The sequence below is a fragment of the Aethalodelphis obliquidens genome, unplaced genomic scaffold, assembly GCF_003676395.1.
Source record: "Aethalodelphis obliquidens isolate GAN/ISIS:26980383/991018 unplaced genomic scaffold, ASM367639v1 scaffold49, whole genome shotgun sequence".
Classification (NCBI taxonomy): Eukaryota; Metazoa; Chordata; class Mammalia; order Artiodactyla; family Delphinidae; genus Aethalodelphis; species Aethalodelphis obliquidens.
Window position 1 is genome coordinate 14,100,515 of NW_020837993.1, and position 19,169 is coordinate 14,119,683.

The following is a 19,169-nucleotide window of genomic DNA, read 5'->3' on the forward strand; positions in this document are numbered from 1 at the left end:
CTTTTTTGAGACTTCTTAATATTTCAAAAGTACTGTCTCAAAGAGAGCAAGTCAGCTGCAGTAATGCCCGTGCCACTGAGAAGTGAGTGATGCAGTTCATTCCCACACATGTAGCTTCATTCAGCTCAGCAGCTCTGGTCATGTCATGAGCCAATGGGTCCCCTGCTCTCTGTGGCTTCAGATCATCCCATATGGAATCTTTATACACCAAGAACATGCCCACTGCTATGGGAGAATTACAAAATATGGTCCTTACATGTTTTTAGAGACTAAACTGAGCTCCCTTAGGGAAAAATGGTATTTTTCAGCTGATACTATCTAAAGAATACAAAATAATGACATTTAACAAAAAACAAAAATACCAACAGAGATCTGGCCACTTGCCCCAGAGCATGGTAAGATCCTATACTTTGGGTAAAATCTTAGCCCTTGCCCACAGCCAACATGTGCTGCACAGTTTATTAGCCTCTTTCTTAGCTGGGGTGGGAAGTTGCTATGTGAGGTAATCTGTTCTCCGGAGCTACACTCGAACATTCCCTCTCTGAGCTAAGGACTGGTTCCCGTCCTTAGCAGCTTTAAGTCATTGCCTCATTCCCCTTGCTTTAAGGCCTTGTGGTAAGAATCATTTTCTTCACTAGTGGCCACACATGGCCTTCCTAGATTCCCCAGATTCATTTTCTTCCCAGAAGCTTCTCACCCAGACACTTAGTGTTTTATGATAAATTCCAGGTTTATTTTCATTTCTTACAGCTTTCATGCAGGGCAGCCTCTGCCTTGTCCCCAACCCCTCTCCATCCACCTCCGTCCACGGGCCAGGTGCAGTGGGAGGCGCCTCCTAGGTGGCGCAGGGAGGGAAGAGATGTTAACTCCCCAGCCTGAGGTGTGACCTGCCGCCCAAACTGTGTGTTCTATATTCTGTAGTGTTTCGATCACCCAACAATATTCAACCGTGATTTTCAACTACTTCACACTGTTTGAGAAAATAAAGCAGGAAAGTGAAAAGTGAGGAACTGAGTGGTGGACCTGCAGCCTCTCACGCTCCCATTTCTTTTACAGGGATCACCACCGTGCTGACCATGACGACCATCAACACACATCTTCGGGAGACGTTGCCCAAAATCCCCTATGTCAAAGCCATTGACATGTACCTCATGGGCTGCTTTGTCTTTGTGTTTCTGGCCCTTCTGGAGTATGCCTTTGTCAACTACATTTTCTTTGGAAGAGGCCCTCAAAGGCAGAAGAAGCTTGCGGAAAAGACCGCCAAGGCAAAGAATGACCGTTCAAAGGGTGACAGCAACCGGGTAGGCCTCTCGGCCTCGGCCGCCCCCACTCTGCCTTTCCCAGACCTGCAGACCCCGCGGCATCATGGCCTTTGAGTAGGAGTGATGCAGGCTTGTTGATTGTAGCCTGAAAGGTGGCGTCTGCAAGTCACTGAATTTTATAGAAAAGGAAAATTGGTGCAGAAGTTGGAGAAGCCAAAAGCTTGCCAGTTTCCTGTGAAAAGAAAAGGAAAGATATAGGAATGAATGGATCTCTGGGGTGTGGGGCCCAAACTTGACAGTCAAAAGCATTTTCAACAATGTTGCAGTTTTCCTTCAGTGGTCAAATTACAAATGTGATAGCCAGCATGCTGTTGTTCTTTGCTCGGTGTGGACAGCCCCCTCTCTCATCTGCCCTGGTTCAGGGTCCCTAGTGCAGGGCAGGAGCAGTGCACTGTCCCAGGGCTCTCGTGCATCTGCCCTGGCCCAGCCCTGCTGGCTGTGTTCTGCAAAATGCCAGGCAAGCAGCCCAGGACAGCAGCGGCCAATCAGGGAACTGCTCTAGGACCCATGGGCTCTGAACCCAGAGAGAGGGCACCAATCAGGTCCCTCTCCAGCCCTCCTCATCTCACGCTTACATCCTTCCAATTACAAACTTTGCAGTTAGCTGTCATTTCGGTTTATTTTTTTAATAAAAGGAATATGTTATTGCAATTATAAATACTATTTTAGTGAAAGCACATTGTCGTTTCTATAAAATTTTTATCTTTATCCTTTTACCTGTTGCATCCCTTCAAGTCCTCAAAAATATACCTCCACCCGTTTACATACTGGGCTTGTTCCTATATTTCTTCACTTTTAAATTCTTCTTACTAAACATACTTATTTCTCAAGCTCGTGAGGTTTCCTTGTTCTTTCTGGTGTTCTTGGTGCATTGCCGGCCCAAGCCTCTCCCAGGGGTGCAGAAGCTCCCTGGAGGAGTGCTGTGCCTGTGGCCCACCAGTGGCCCAGAATAGGTCCCTGGATGTTCATGAATGAATGAAGGTAAATGGCTATAAATGGCTCCTATCCTTTCAGCAACACATAAATAGACTTGGTCAGAGAAACTAGGATCTGTGAATAAAATCAGGCTTCCACAGGCAACATGACCCTGAATTTCTTACTGGAAACTATACTTAGCACCATACTGGTGTGTTTCTAAATTAGTCCGCATCCTATTATGCATACACAGTATACTTTGGTAATACTGTTTCCAAGGAAACTAGAATTCATCACATCATTATTTTTTCCATTACACAGACACGCAGACACATACAATGCTGTTTTTCCAAATTCCCTCATAATTTAAACAGATTTAAATTTTATTTCCTTTCTTCTAAATGACACTCTTTAGAAAGGTTAAATTGTTTTGCTACAGAAATATCTTTTTGAGTGTGAAGCTTAAAATTTAAAACAAAAGGAAACAAAATCCCCCAAATCTCTAAATCCACAGACGAAATTAAGCAGAATGTAGAAATAATATATTATAAATCAGATGCAGAGGAAAATTCATGAGTCCATTTTTACTGTTTGCTTTTCTGAAAATTTGTATCTGTTTTCCCAGCAGTTTTCTTAAAGCCTTTGCATGTTCATATTTTTAAAAATCTGTAATTGTAGACATCAGCTCAGACATACAAATGCATGTATGCTAGTTTTAAATGCATATTTGATGCTCTTAAAGGTAAGCATTAAAAGCTGTTGCTGACTAGATGGCAAACAGGCACATGAAAAGATGCTCAACATCACTAATTATTAAAGAAACACAAATCAAAACTAAGAGTTATCACCTCATACTGGTCAGAATGGCCATCATCAAAAAATCTACAAACAACAAATGCTGGAGAGGGTGTGGAGAAAAGGGAACCCTGCTACACTGCTAGTGGGAATGTAAATTGGTACAGCCACTATGATGAACAGTATGGAGGTTCCTTAAGAAACCAAAAATAGAGTTACCATATGATTCTGCAATCCCACTCCTGGGCATATATTTGGAAAAGATGAAAACTCTAATTCGAAAAGATACATGCACCCAAGTGTTCATAGCAGCTATATTCACAATGGCCAAAACATGAAAACAACCCAAGTGCCTGTCGACAGATGAATGGATAAAGATGTGGTACATATATACAATGCAATATTACTCAGTCATAAAAAAGAATGAAATAATGCCATTTGCAGCAACATGGATGGACCCAAGAGTATCATACTAAGTGAAGTAAATCAAACAGATAAAGTCAAATATCATATCATTTATATGTGGAATCTAAAAAAAAAAAAGATGATAAAATGATCATATTTCCAAAATAGAAATAGACTCACAAACATAGAAAAGAAACGTACAGATACCAAAGGGGAAAGTGGGGGGAGGGATAAATTAGGAATTTGGGATTAACAGATACACACTAATATATGTAAAATAAATAAACCACCAGGACCCTGTATAGCACAGGGAACTATATTCAATAGCTTGTAATAACATATAATGGAAAAGAGTGTATGTATATACATATATATGTGTATATATATATAAAACTGAATCACTTCGCTATCTAACTGAAACATTGTAAATCAACTGTACTTCAATTTTAAAATATTGTTGCTGACCACACCTAAGAATTTAGTGATAATTTTAAAGTAGAAATGCACCTCCCAAAAGTTCATATCACATGATCCGAATGAATTAAAGTAAAGAATAAAAAATTTAATGCAAAACAGAAATGGCACTATGCAGAGGCCAACAGTTTCAAGAGTTCTTTGTAATTACAATTATTCACTCATTCATTTTCAGTGATATCTCTTGGGATTGTTTATCAGTATGGCCAGCAATGGCCTCAAGGAGCCCCTCTGTCATAGTTGGGAGCCAAGAGGCTCGGGGGCTGAAGCTTTTCTTGGACTGATGGACACTGGGTGACAACAAGGACTTGTACTGTCATTGTCTTTGCTTGTGTCCTGTAAGAGATCTCAGGGTGGTGTCCTCAGGGGCTCTGCAGGCCACCAACGTGACCATGACGCTATTGAACCTAATGTCGGACCATGAGTAGATTTTCCTTAAATTTAGTGATTAAACTCTATTTTAACTTAGTGGCAGTGTTCACATAGTCACTTAGTTTATCCTCAGATCAGTGGTGCAATGAAAATCCTGACCTTAATTTATTTGTGCTTAACCTCTGTTTGTTCCTGAGTTGTTTCTATACCCAAGAGTTAGTCTTTGGTTGTAATGCATGTATTATGGTTACAAGCCTTGTGATATTTTGCAAGTTGACCAAACGGTATTTGAATTTCATGAAGTGGCAGAAAGTCTTGCCAAGGAATCAGAGCTGCAGTCTTGACATCATTCCTCTTACTAAAGAGCAAGATTTCATTTCTCACATGATAAATAGTTCCTTATTTTCCTGAAACTAGAGTATTTTACTCATTTTGAAGATTGAAGGTTAGTAGAGAATGAGACGTCAACAGTGTGCCAATCTGGTGACAGATTCATGGAAAAAGTGAAAATCCTTCTAGGATACATTCCACATGAGATGTTTTTCATCTCTGAATGTTTCTGCCTGTCCAAGTTTTGAAGCGGGAAGAAAAACTACATTGAAATCAATGAATCTAATTATAGTAGATATGAGACAAACTCCTCAAAATAAGTAGCATTCATGAAATGCTTCAGAAATTACAAGTCATCACTGTCATTCTATACAGGACATTTTTACAATCCCATCTGTTTTAAGATTTAAATTCTAGATGATAGGAAAAGATTAGCATCTCTTCTGGAAATATTTGTTTAAAATGTTTGGTTTCTAAGATTTAAAAGATTTTAGTAACCCTTTAATTCTTGCAGAAAAAAATACCTTCTAGTAGTTTCAGTGTAAATTTTCTACACACTGGTTCACGTTTAAATGAAAACTATGCAAATGTAAAACTATGTCAAAAGCAGGCAAACTAATTTACTCTAAATTCTTATTAATTCCATGTATATGTTCAAGTTCCTTTTGACATGATTGTTCCATTGTAGCTGTTCACCCCACTCTGAAATGGAGCGATGCAGCCATATTGGTTCTCAAACAGCTTTGAGGCAGCCACCGGTGTCAGAGCACCCTGGCACCCCAACTTTGTAAACATTGACAACATCAGGTTCAGCTTCCCTCAGGGTGGGTTTCCTTCACTGGAATCCAAGAGTGCAGACTTAGACCCACCCTCCGAAGTTCTTTTCCAAATGCACAAAACTGGCCACAGTGATAAGGGAAGACAGGATACTGATTCTTACAGATTTGTCATTAAATCTTGAAAAATCAACTCAGCATCCAGTTGACCTTACTTCTTATGTTTTTTTCACTCTCCCTGTGGGCTTCCTGAAATCACCATACACCTTATTATCTCTTTGCCTTTGATTCCCTCTTCCCAGAATCCCTCTCTTTTTTGTCCACATCTCCCCTCCTTCAAGACCTAACCCAGATGCTCTTCTCTATGATGTTTTCCTGATTTTGTCTACCACTTGTTCCCATCCTGCCTCTGACAATCCCCACTCCAAGCAGGTGGACTTGTCCCTGTTCTTCTAACCTCCAGGGCACATGCTCTGTGCTTCGGAGATAGATAGCAGGTCACATTTCATGTGGCCACTGTGCCTTCTGTCCTAGACAGCATCCCATTCTTTGCATCTACCAAAAGGTGGACACTGGGGCTGGATGTGGTAAGTGCTCAGGGAATGTGTGTCCATGAATGAGTAGTGTTTGTCATCTGTTTGGTTCCACTGAAGCCACATGTTTTCTCACTCTTCTAGTGGGAAGGGGGGGAAGGTTCATAAATGTACCTTTTTTTTTTTTCTAATTAGAACTATATCTTTTTTAAAAAATTTTATTGACGTATAGTTGATTTACAATATCGTGTAAGTTTCAGGTATACTGTACAGTGATTCAGTTATACATGCAAATATGAATGTATACATACATAAGAATCTTTTCCAGATTCTTTTCCCTTATAGGTTATTACTTCACGCTACTATGTATAAAATACATAAACATACCTTTAAAGCCAGGTGAAATTCTGCGTCATTAGAACCATCAAAGTTCTACCTAATAAACGTATCACAGAATACTCCTTTCCTTCTTTAATAGTAGACATTCCTTTATTGGTATTTTGTTCTACAAAGTCATTCATCATAATCCCCTAGATTTTGATAAAAGGAGATTTGCATATTATGGCATTTTTGATAACTAGAAAAGAGATGGAATTGTTGGCATGTATTTTAAAATGTGCTTTAAGGGCAATAGGCAGTACCTTCTAAAATGCATTTGCTGATTATTTGAAGCTCTCACCTGTTCCACCCCTTGAGGGCAAGGACCTTCTCTTACTCCTCCGTGCATTTCAGTAAAGGCCAGCTAATCTGCCCATCACCCTCACCTCCTTGTTGCCTTAGGGCCAACTGCCCACAACTTCCAAAGCAGGTCCAGACCACCCTCTTCTTAGGGAAGGTGATGTCTTCCGGTGGCCCCAGCACACCCCCAGTTCCTAGGTGGTTTCTACGGAGGACATGCTACTGCCCAGTCCCTTGCTGGCCTTTCCTTTGCTGTCTCCTCCTGTTTCAGCCACACCTTCATTTACCTGTTGGGCTGCTCCTCCCACATGACTCAGCTCCAAACCACCGGATGGATGCCTCACTGATCCCCCAAACAGGAAAATAGACTTTTTGTTGTAAGGATTTTACTGCCAATCATTCCAGGGAGAGACGATGAAAAGAACAGATACAGAACACAAGTCCTTACAAAGGTCTACTATTCCTGGTACTTTTGAGATACAAGCCCCATTAGAATTTTAACCTCCATTTTAGAATAAAAAAATAATAAAACTTTAATTTTCTTCTGGCAGTGCTCTGCTCCTTCCCCAAGAATGGGTCTCCATAAAAAGCCTTCTCCCTAATACGAATGGTATTATCTTGGTCTATTCGTGTCTCCCGGCACCCCCAGGTGGGCTGTCTTCCATTCTCAGGAGACCGTAGACCACAGTCCATCCCACCTTGGCCCTTCTCATTCATCACACAGGAACACTGAGCCCAACCCAGGCTAACGTGGGCCAGCTGCTTCACCCTGAGTCCACATTGTGAGTATTTCTTCAGGGAGCTCGGGAAGGGCCAGGAGGCTGGGTGGGAGTAGGGTGATGAGTAACTCTCTCTCCACTCCTTTCCCACCTTCTTAACTGCAGAGATGCAGAAATGACCAGGTGGTGGTGAAGCATTGCTGAGTGTCCTGCGTGGTCTAGAGGAAATGCTGGGATGGGTTTCAGTGGCTGGCGGGGAGCAGTTACCACCTCCTGGCATTTCGCTCCCAGACTGCCCTCAAGGAACAGAGACCAGTGCGGTGCACACCAACTAGGGTCTGTTTCTTCACTTTCTCCCTTCAAATCCATCATTTATTCTTTATTCTGCCACTTAAGTTGGGTTTCAGAAATGTGTCACTATTTCACTTAGAAATCACTTTTATTTCTCATTACCTAAAGGGTAAAGGTGAAATTCCTTTAATGGCTTGACTCTCATCTGCTTCCCATTCATCACCAGGTTTTCTTTCCTGTAATGATAAGGTGATAGGTAGATGCTGACAGGGATGAGAATGACAGTCACCTCCTCTATCTCCAGCTGAGCATGGGCCAGGAGTTGAGCGTGTGCATCCATTCTCTCCAGGACTTGAGTCCCACTAGTTTGCCCTTCTCAAAATACTTCAGCCACTCTTCAAGGCTTTGTATGTATGTTTTTCTGGCTTTTTGCCTGAGAAATTTCTACTCATTCTTGAGGCCCAGTTCAAATTCATCACCCCTCTGAAATCTTCCCTTTTGTGTCCTGTAGTAGTTTTGATTACAGCCACACAAACTTAACACTTAAAACAACACCCAAATGTTATCCCACAGTTGGGTCAGTCAGAAGTCTGGGTATAGTGGGGCCAACTCAGTGGGTACCATGGTTCCTTGTGGTTGTAGGACTGAGGTCCCCATTGCCTTGCTGGCTGTTGGCCAGGGCCCATCTTTTCTCCTAGAGGCTGCCCCTTTCTTCTCAGGCCTTCCCTGAAGTTCTCAATCAAGGGTGAATCCAGTCCTCATGCTTCAAATTCTCCTGGCTTTCAATTTCTGCCACATCTTTCAAACGTTCTCTTCTGCTTCGAGCTGGAGAAAGTTCTCTGCTTTTAAGGTCTCATGTGATTAGATTGGGCCCACTTGGATAATCTAGGCTACTCTCTCTATTTTAAGGTCCATGACCTTAATTATGTTTGCAAAGTCCCTTTTGCATAACATACTCAAAGGTCTGAGGAGAAAGGGGTGACATCCTGATGACCACACCTTTCCTTCCCCAAGCGTAATTGAGTGGTATTCTCAAACCAAGGGGGGGTGGGGAGGGCACCTCTGAGTCTTTTTTTGTGCCTTTGTGCCAGAGCCTGAGTGGCCCCAGGATGTTGGCAGCCCTTCCTGTGTCTAGACAACCTTGGTGTCTGGGGCCATCCTACCTGCAGTCCAAGCACCACTCAGAGATCTGCACGGGCCCCTACTCTTCGTTGGGAGTCTTCTCTCCCAACCTTACCTCCTGTACATCTACCTTAAGGCCTAGCCTCAGGCATGCTCCATGAAAGTTTAGTGGCAGACCAAAAAGTAAAATGGACCATTGGCGTCATCATGAAAGGTCTGAAGCTGTATTTAGCACAGAATAAAATGTTATTTTAAAGTTTGGCTCCGATGTAAGAAAGGACTTTAGCCTATCTTAAATATAGCTCTTAAAAAGGAGGTCTCCTGCCAGGAGCGGAATTGAGTGGGGAGATCGTATTTGGGTGGGGGTCTTTATCTAATCCACCAAGGTCATTAGGTGTGTCCATTCATCACAGTACTCGCTTGTTTCTTCATGGTAATTTGGATATTTTTGTACCATCAGAAAAGGAGACAAATCAGCTTCCAAAGAAGAATGGGAGAGTATAGTTTCTATCCAGTGTATAGTTGTGAAAAATGGTTATAATACCTGTTAACATCTTGAAAGACATTTGTACTTTAATTTTGTCTTCAATAAGGACTTGTACCCATAATGTGGAATTTCAATTTGAAAAGGGCCCCCTTATTTTATCTAATTTTCTACATGAGAATTTTTAAATCAAGGAAATCAAAACTCTAACCTGCAGTTAAGCCCACAAAATGACACTTTCCACTAAACTAGAGTGCTGGCTTTGACAGATGTGCAATTTCTCATACTATATGTGACATGGCTGCATGACGTAAGTCTGTCCTGGGTTTGTATGTAGAAATTAGGTTTATTGGCATGCTATGCTAGCTGTCTAACAATGTGTGTTTTCTTCCAATTAGGTGGATGCTCATGGAAATATTCTGTTAACATCGCTAGAGGTTCACAATGAAATGAATGAGGTCACAGGTGGCATTGGTGATACCAGGAATTCAGCAATATCCTTTGACAACTCAGGAATCCAGTACAGGAAACAGAGCATGCCTCGGGAAGGGCATGGGCGACACATGGGGGACAGAAGCATCCCGCACAAGAAGACCCATCTACGGAGGAGGTCTTCACAGCTCAAAATTAAAATCCCTGATCTAACCGATGTGAATGCCATAGACAGATGGTCCCGGATCGTGTTTCCATTCACTTTTTCTCTTTTCAACTTAGTTTACTGGCTGTACTATGTTAACTGAGTGACTGTACTTGATTTTTCAAAGACTTCATTTAACACTGAGTGAAATATTACTCTGCCTGTCAAGTTTTTATACCTGTACACACACAGACACACACACACACAGACACACACATATATACATACGCAATTGTATATATATGTGAACTTTCTCAGCATATATATAAAATACACGTGTATATGAGGATGTATGTGTATATGTTTATACACACAGGTGTAAGTACCCATGTGTATGTCAAACAAATACACATACATATATACATTTTGCAGCTATGGACAATTTAACACAGGATGCATATTAAAGAAAGTCATAGTTTTTTCTTTTTTAATTGAAAGGGACAAGCATCGTCTAAATATTATGCCTTGAGAATGAGGGCGCGAAACACAATATCATCCCAAAATGTGTCTTTTACTATCATTAGTTAGATGTTTTAGTTTAAAAATCAGGAAGAAACTTAGTTATTGTTCGAAAACTCATACAGTGGTATTGCTAGTTTAAAACCAGTCACACTTCATACCCTCTCTTTCAGTTTATTAAGTGAAGGCTTTTCGGCTTTCTTGGCAATGGGATTTGTTTTCGTGGGGCAGACTTTTTCTGTACGGTTCCATGGGTGGGGTGAGCCTCTGGTATGCGCTCACCTGTTTCTTAAACATAGGTAGAGCCCACATTGATGTCTGCACGTCCATCTTTTGAAAGCCCATCGGGGATGGATGGCATCTCATTGTAAGTACTCTGCTGTACAGTGTATTTCTCTGCTCACTTGGAGTGGATCCAGCTTCCGCATCATGTGGGACACGGCAGCACATTTTGGCAAAGTTGAGTTGACATTTCAGTTAGTGAACACGTGCTCTACATCTCTTATGGATTTCTAGGCCTGGTATCTAACGGAAAGCTTAGACGTCTCAGGTTATTTGTTACTCTAAAGTAAAACCATCTAGGATGAATTTCCCCCTTGTCTTTAAGTTATCAATCACTCATAACATTGTATGTTAATATCAAATATATTTGCATAATATGCATATATATGTATATTTACCAAGATTTTCTTTCTTACTCTTGCTATCATGGCAGCATGCAATGTCATATTTTCTTTCTGTGATGTAACTACTTTCTGTTCTCTAGAATTAAGATCGAAACAAAAAACATTTCTGTTCAATTTCAGAAACCAAGAAACATCCTCATGCCTTTATTTCTATATCTGACATATTTCACAAGCACATCCAACTACTCCTAGTGTAACTAGGATGCTGCAGGAACACGACCAGTCCACACCATGCATCACCCAGGGACCCATGACCGTTCTCTTGAGGCAAAGGAGAGCAACATGACAACAAACACAGTCACTTTTGGTTCCTTCTGATCCACAGCCTCATCAGTATTTGGACTTTTTAAAGCTCGTAGAAACAAGACAAGGTGCACCGGTTTCATAGATGCAACCTTAACTTACTATTTAGATGAGATCTTTCTAAAGAAAAAAAAAAGAGATGATATATTTTTTGTAAACAATATTTCTATCACAGGCATCCATAAACTGAAATGACTACAGTTGTGCAAACAGATGTCACAGTGAAGTTAAGCATTTGGAGAAACAAAAAAGCAAAATATTCAGGAAAGAACTGCTAAATTAATACTTTATCCCAAAATGCCACATATGCCTCACCCTCTCTGTTCTATCCAAAACCAATGACCAGAGTCTCGCCCAGTATTCTCAGAGCTGACCCCAGTTTTCCCCACTGGTAGGGGTACCACCCTCCTTGCGGGTGTATGTGCTGTGGGCTATCCCCAGCAGCTGACCACTACTTGATTTACCTTGGTGGCTGATGACAACCTTTAATTTGTAAGAGTTTGTAACAGGTCAAACCCACCATCAGGTAGTACACAGACCACAAAGTCTCATGCTAGAAGCAGTGACCAATTTTTATACCCTTTCCCCTCTTTCATTCTTATCTTTTTTCAGCATCTTCTCCCAACCACTGCTCTCTGGTTTTACTTTTATCTGGAGACTAGCCAGTGACTTCTTGTTCCTTGGCTTTTTTCTGACAATTTTTTTTCATGGGTAACAATGGGGGAATCCTAAAAGTTAAACAGATTGGGAAAAACCTTGTAAGTGGCCTTATCATTGTTAACATGTTAAAGAAAAAAAAAAAAAGGACATTGTGAAGACCTTATCCCTTTCAATACTTCAGGTATCTTCTTCTGTATCAGTGATTCAAGGAGTGAGCTCCACATGCAGAAGAGGGACCCCAAAATGCAAATGAACATGGACAAAAGTGTCAACGGTTGATTTAAATGTACAATTTATATATTCAGAACTGTGACATTAATTCTTTCTGGGAGAAAAGTGATTCAAAATGTTTTTGATGCATAGTTAAGGTACCCAACTGTCAGAAGCAGAGACCCCGTGGGGCTCAGAAGAACTGCAGTCTACGTCCCAAGATTTTCTGGATATAAATTTGCATGGTATAGTCATAATAGCTTTTGAGCTTTTTATATGCATTTGGCACCGAGACTGGGATCCACAACTTTGTAGACACTACAATGACGTTAAACATAATAGCTATACTATAAATAGTGTTTGTAACTACACACACACACGCGCACACACACACAATTACATACATATATTCTGTAAAAAAAAAAAAAAAGACTTTTTGAGATCCTTGGGTATGTGTTTGCTTTACTCCATTTTAGAAAAAAATTACTCTTCTTCTAATAAAATTATTTTATAGCTTCTCCATTTTTAAAAGCTGTGAGAAATGTTGAGAAGCAGAACTCTGTGCTGCCAGAAGAGAGTCGAGGTTGGCTCTCTGTTCTATTACAATGCCCTTTCATTACTGCACAGCAGTTCCTGGAGCCAGTGAGTGTGGTGTATTGATAAATCTGAACGCGGACCCCTGGCATAATGTGAGGTGGTTGTTACCCTCGTCCAGACCTCTTGAGTAAGGAGAGAAAAGTTGAAATTGGAATCTAATGGTATCTCTTTCTCAACAACTGAACGTAATAAAAAGTTGATTTTCTACATAGCCCTGTCTTTCCAAAATGCTTCACAGGGGCTCAAAGCATACAGAAGAATCTTGTTATGAGTTTGTTATTACCCATATTCGAATATAAGTATATTCAAGACAATCCCAGAGCCCTACTACATAAAATCCCGACAGAGAAGGATGGATAACACAGAGTAATCTTTAAAACAAGTATTGTTCTTGTTCACCAGCCCCAGGACTGTAGGGGGTTTCACTGTCTATACCATGACCCACTCGTTTTCCTCTGATCTAAGTGACCTCAGTGTATATCATGATAATGTTCCTGTCCCATGTATATGTGTAGTACCATGTGTTTCTAGTGCCAGCACCCAGAACTTTGGACATGTTCAGTCGTTGACATCAAGACACTTCTCACCGTCCAGCTATGGGATTAACGTTTTCACCAAGGAGATCATCCTCTCAGAGGTGATGCCAAGCACGTGGGGACTGGTTTTAAGGGGACAGGCATACTGCAGCTGGAGGTGTTCATTTTCAGCATCTCATAGATAATCCCATTGGTGTTTGTCCCACAATAGTGTCTTCTAAAAAAGAGGATGTGTCCAACTTTGAATCTCCTGGCTTGAAATGATAAACCATCCCATAATTCTTAATTTAGCTCTCCATCTGAAAACCAGTTCATATTTAGGGCCATTTTAATGTAAGCAAAACTGAACAATCAGTGAAATATTTTGTTACTTGTGGAATAGAGTCCAGCTCTCACCTTACATGAGCTATTGGTCAGGGCAACATTGAATCGTGGAGCAAAGAGCTGCCCAGGTGGATTAAATTTTCCCAGGACACAACTAGTGTGCCTTGGATTGATTATTACCTCTTCTACTGCATTGAAAGGTGCCATGTTTTCCTGAAATTCCCAGCACCTGGGTAAATAGCAGCCTCCCAGAGAGTGACTCATGTACCATGCCTCTCCCTAGGGCAAGCCCCAGAAACAATTTTGTCATTCTTGTCTCATATTTCTACTTCATGAGTCAGTGAGTGTGTTCAAGGTAAGTACAGGATTATTCTAATAGGAATAGGCGATTGCTGTCATGATCAATTCCTGCATTGATTTCATTTCATTGTAAAGATCAATTAAAACCCAATTTTGCTTAAGCACATTGATGTAATTTTTTTGGTATTATTTGACATGAAAAAAACAGCAAAACTGAGTGATAGATACAATATGAAACTTGTTGATGAATGACTTCAAATTTATTAAAAAAGGACTAACTGACTTCAATGTGAAGGCTGATTTTTTTCCCCTTGTCTATTTTCAAACTAGTGTGATTATTTTAATTCTAGGTATTTTTAGTCATACATTCCCATTTCACTTATGCTGAAAGTAAAAAGAAATAAGCTCAAAACTGACTGTATGAGACCAATTTGAACCATGACATTTTTTTTAAATTGTGATTTATTCTGAACATCAAAGGACAACTAGACACAGAGATCCACCTTGCTCCTCTCTTCAAAAAAGTGATTTCAGAGAGAATTATTTCTATATTAAAGGCCAGGAAACTAACCTACCAATAAGCTCTGGCACAGGTGGTGTTGGTCCCTACTCTTTAGCTTTTCAGGACTAAAAAGCAATTTCCCTTGTTTCCTCTCCAGTGGGAAAGTAACAAGCAGTGTCTCTGAGTGAGTGAGTGAATGAATGAATGAAGATGCTCAGACACCTCAAACCATACAGAACTTTTACTGACACACATTTCTAGGCCCCTGAAATGCTGCTGGCTCACGTGTATATGCTATATATAAAAGGAAAGTGTCCCACAGCCAGCTAGGGTTTAATAGAGGCTTAGCTTCCAATGTGCCTACTCTAAACAAAATAATACAGTCTTTGGTAATTCTTTACATGCCACGTTTTCATTTTTTAACCTATGGACAGGTTTTTTACCTCCCTCGTCTACTTTGGGACCCTGACATGGACATATTTCACACTAATTCTCTGTCTAGGACTGGCACTTCACAGTAGGGACATTTCTCACTTCATGAGGCTACAACACTATTCATTCAGATGCCAAGTTTAAATTACCAATAACTGCAGAAAAAAGGAATTTTGATCAAATTTCTTAAAGTTTCTTTTAAAAGCATCTCACTTTTGGTTGACAAAGAAAGCCTCACTGAATGCAAGGTCCACCCAGAATCCACTTACTCCTGGTCCGCGTGGCTGCCACGGGCCACGTACACATTTGGCACCATTTCACAATTCTTTCCTACCTCCTCTTACCAGCTTCTAAAGGAGAGGGAATGTCAACTCTCCTTTGAATGGGAAAACTATTCTTCAGGGAAGATTAACTCTTTGGAACCTGTGACATTTGGCCCCTTATAGGACTAAAGCAGCAATGGTTATCAATTGAGGCACTCCTGGCATTAGAGGGACTCACATTCCATGACCCTTGCCTTTTATATAAATAGGTTCCACTTAGAATCCATAGGCAAGCAATGTAAAGGGAACCTGTAAGAAAAATGCAGTCCACAAAAATGGCTGACTTTAAAACACGTCTGCTGCGGGTGTGGGTGTGGGTGTATGTGTGTGCATCTTGAAACCAAATAGGAAACTAGTTAGTGGCCCTGGTAGCCATTGATTGCAAGAAAATATCTTGCAATGCATTTCTGATTTCCCTAAGGTCCAGCTTGACTCTCCATTCTTGAGGTAAAGGTGGTCACATCCCATCCTTCCACGCATTTCCCTTTCCCTTTTCTCATGCCCTATCTTCTTTTTTTGTTAGTTTGGGTTTTGGGGGAATTTCTCCTTTGAAAATTAAAAAGTGATTTTGATTACCTGTTGCTTTCAGAGCAATTGAGACCTTGATGTTAGCACTTCCAGTTCCTTTCCTGAAATAGAAGAATCAACTGTTCCTCTTGCATGTTGAAGCATTAGCTGTGCACAATCATTCACTTGTCAAGCCTTGAAATGCTGTATTATAGGCCATGTTTATCTCCTATCTTCTGTTAACTGTAACTATATTTTTACATTATCAAGGTCAAAAACATTTACATTCTGCCTACAATCATAAGATTTTACTGTTTAACATTATGTTTATAGAGTGATTCTAAACTCTATAAGTAATAAACTCTATAGGTTGAAATGAACCTCTATAGGTTGTAATGAACATCTCACATCATTGAGTAAGTACAGTTCAAGGTTTAGTATTTCAGTTGAATGTATTAAGATACATATTAGAAGAAGGAAAAAACAGAACTCCTATAGTTAAGAGTTTTTCTGCCTGGAAAGTGTGATCAGTTGAGGATGTATGAAAAGAGAGATGTCATCTCTTACTGCTTCATGGAGGTTGAGAACTTTTACATTCAGCACTGTGACTGTACTTCAGCCTTCAGTATTTTACTTATAAATTATTCTAAAAGTTGAAAAATATTGAAAAACTTTGATGTTATCAACTATATAAGTATCATTCAAAGCAGAGCTAAGCAGTCTGCTCAGACCAATTTAGAAGTCCAGTGACTTCCTAGGACTATTTGAAGGAGAATATTCCTAAGGTCCAGATTAAATGAATTACTTTTTCCTACACTACTTTAGTTGATCCAAACCTTATCACATGCATGTTTGCATTAGGACTTTCCTAGATTTATTCCCTCCCAATCACCCATAAACATCCATTCTGAGGTTTCTAATTTGCATTATTTTTTCTTAATTAAGAAAGAATGGTATGCTTTCTTGACCATGTATATAACATTATCTACCACCTTAGTCATTAAGTTTATTGTTTGTTATTGTTTTTCTTAATGAAAATATTCTTCTTGGCATTGACTGACTTCCCATACAAATGAGAACTGCTTGCCTTTTGGACCTGCTGCAAAACTCTCATCCTATGATTTCTGGATTAGTTCCAATATTTCTAAATAGCCCATGGCTTCCTCTTTCCTGGTTTTATTCTTCTTTTTTGCCAAAGTTCATCCTCAGTTAATGTCTGAGGAGTAGGTATGAGACAGAAGGTTTCTGAGGCTTTGATTACCTGAATTCATTCCCTGGTCCTTTATATTTAATTGGTAGTTAGCTAGGTATTGACATGGATTGAAAGTAATTTCCCCAGACCTTTGAAATCACTGTACCATTGTATTTTACATTCCAGTGATGCTTATAATGAGTTTCATACCAGCTGATTCTAATTTACTTAAATGCACTAACCCCCAACTCCTCATGCCCCTACTCAACTTGCTTTTAGGACATCTTTCTAATATTTCATAAAGGTTTATTTAGTGTGAGTCTTTTTTGTATATTGTATTGGATCCTGGTTGAAACTCTAAATCTAAAGATCTATATCTCTGAGCTCTGGACACTTTTCTTATATTATTTTTTAGAAAATCCTCTCTGTCTTTTTTCGTATGCTCCTACTACTCAGATTTTGTACTTAATGGTTTGCTCCTTAATATATAATCTTTCTTTCCTGTCCTAGTATTTCATTTGTTAGCTATGTGTTTGGGGTGATTGACTTTTTCTTTTAACAATTCTATTTCATTTTCTAAATATATTTTTAGAAGTATAAATGACATATAAAAACTGTACATGTTGAAAATGTGTAATTTGATAAATTTTGACATATGTGAAACGATCATCACACTCAAAATATTGAACATATTCATTCCTCCCAAAGTTTACTTGAACCACTTTGTAAATCTCCACCCTACTCTAAGACACCCATTCCTATCCCCAAGCAACAACTAATGTGCTCTCAACAAATGACACACTAAAGATAAGTTTCTTTTTCTAAAATTTTATATAAATGAAATCAGAGTACACTCTTTTTTCTCTAACTTCTTTCACTCACTATAATTATTTTGGGATTCATACATGTTGTTGTACTTTTTATTGCTGAGTAGTATTCCACTGTACAGATACCCACAGTTTGTTTATCCATTCACTTGATGACAGACATTTGGATTGTTTCCACTTTTGGAACATCCATATACAACTTTTGCATAGACATATGCTTTCATTTTTCTTGGGTAAATATCTAAGAGTGAAATAGTTGGATTTTATGATGGTGTAGGTTTAACTTTTTATAAAACTGCCTAACTGTTTTCCAAAGTGGTTTTACATTTCACCAGATGTGTTTGAGGGTTCCAGTTTCTCCACATCTTCTCCAGCACTTAGTATAGTCAGTATTTCTAATTTTATCCATTCAATAGTTACATGGTCATATCTCCTTTTGATTTTAATTTGCATTTCCTTATTGACTAATGATGTTGAGTATCTTTCCATGTGTTTTTTGTCATCTCTTTGTCTTCACTAAAAAAAGGTTTGTTTAAATCTCTGTTCATTTTTAATTGGTTTTCTTGTTGTGTTTTGAGAGTTCTTTATATATTTTAGATAAAAATCCTTTATCAAACATGTTTTCTAACTTTTTTCTCCCTGTCCATGGCTTGTCTTTTCATTCTCTTAACAGCTTTTCAGAAAGCATATGTTTTAAATTTTGATAATTTATTTTTTCTATTTTTTTCATTTATGGGTCATATATATGGTATTGTTTCTAAAAAATCTTTGCCTAATTATAGGTCACAAAGATTTTTCCATATGTTTTCTTCTAGAAGTTTTATAGATTTAGGTATTACATTTAGACTTATAATACATTTTTTGTTTTGTTTTGTTTGTTTGTTTGCGGTACGTGGGCCTCTCACTGTTGTGGCCTCTCCCGTTGTGGAACACAGGCTCCGGACGCACAGGCTCAGCGGCCGTGGCTCACGGGCCCAGCTGCTCTGCGGTATGTGGGATCTTCCCGGACAGGGGCATGAACCCATGTCCCCTGCATCGGCAGGCGGACTCTCAACCACTGTGCCACCAGGGAAGCCCTGGCTTTGTTTTGACATTTCCATATAAATTTTAGAATCAGTTTGTTTCTCTCTTTCTCTCTGTCTCACTCTATATATATATATGTTCATTCTCTCTATATATTCATATATATATATGAATATGTAGATTCGTTCTTATAATTTGATTAGGGTTACAATGAATTTATGCACCAATTTGTGGAGAACTGCCATCCTAACAGTGTGGGTTTCTTGACCTTGGCATATTGATACTTTGGACTACATACTTCTTTGTCGTGGAGAACTGTTCTGTACACTATAGGATGTTTACCCACATCCCTGAGGCCTCTACTCACTAGATCCAGTGTCAAAATCTGCCTCCTCAGTTGTAACAACTGAACATGTCTTCAGATATTGCCAGATG

The 19,169-nt window shown here is 39.5% G+C and overlaps 1 protein-coding gene across 3 annotated transcripts in view; it reads left to right on the top strand.

Moving 5' to 3' along the window:
- GABRB3 (gamma-aminobutyric acid type A receptor subunit beta3) overlaps nucleotides 1–14,211 on the top strand; it is a 235,509-nt gene extending 221,298 nt beyond the window's left edge. For 2 of the 3 annotated variants that reach the window (XM_027083249.1, XM_027083247.1), the window contains exons 8-9: nucleotides 1,057–1,301; nucleotides 9,615–14,211. In XM_027083249.1, coding sequence (XP_026939050.1) covers nucleotides 1,057–1,301; nucleotides 9,615–9,956 — 587 coding nt within the window. In that variant the 3' untranslated portion in view covers nucleotides 9,957–14,211. Of the gene's footprint in view, nucleotides 1–1,056; nucleotides 1,302–3,933; nucleotides 3,954–9,614 lie in introns of all 3 variants that reach the window. The other variant, XM_027083250.1, reaches the window with a different exon arrangement.
- Nucleotides 14,212–19,169: the final 4,958 nt, after the last annotated feature.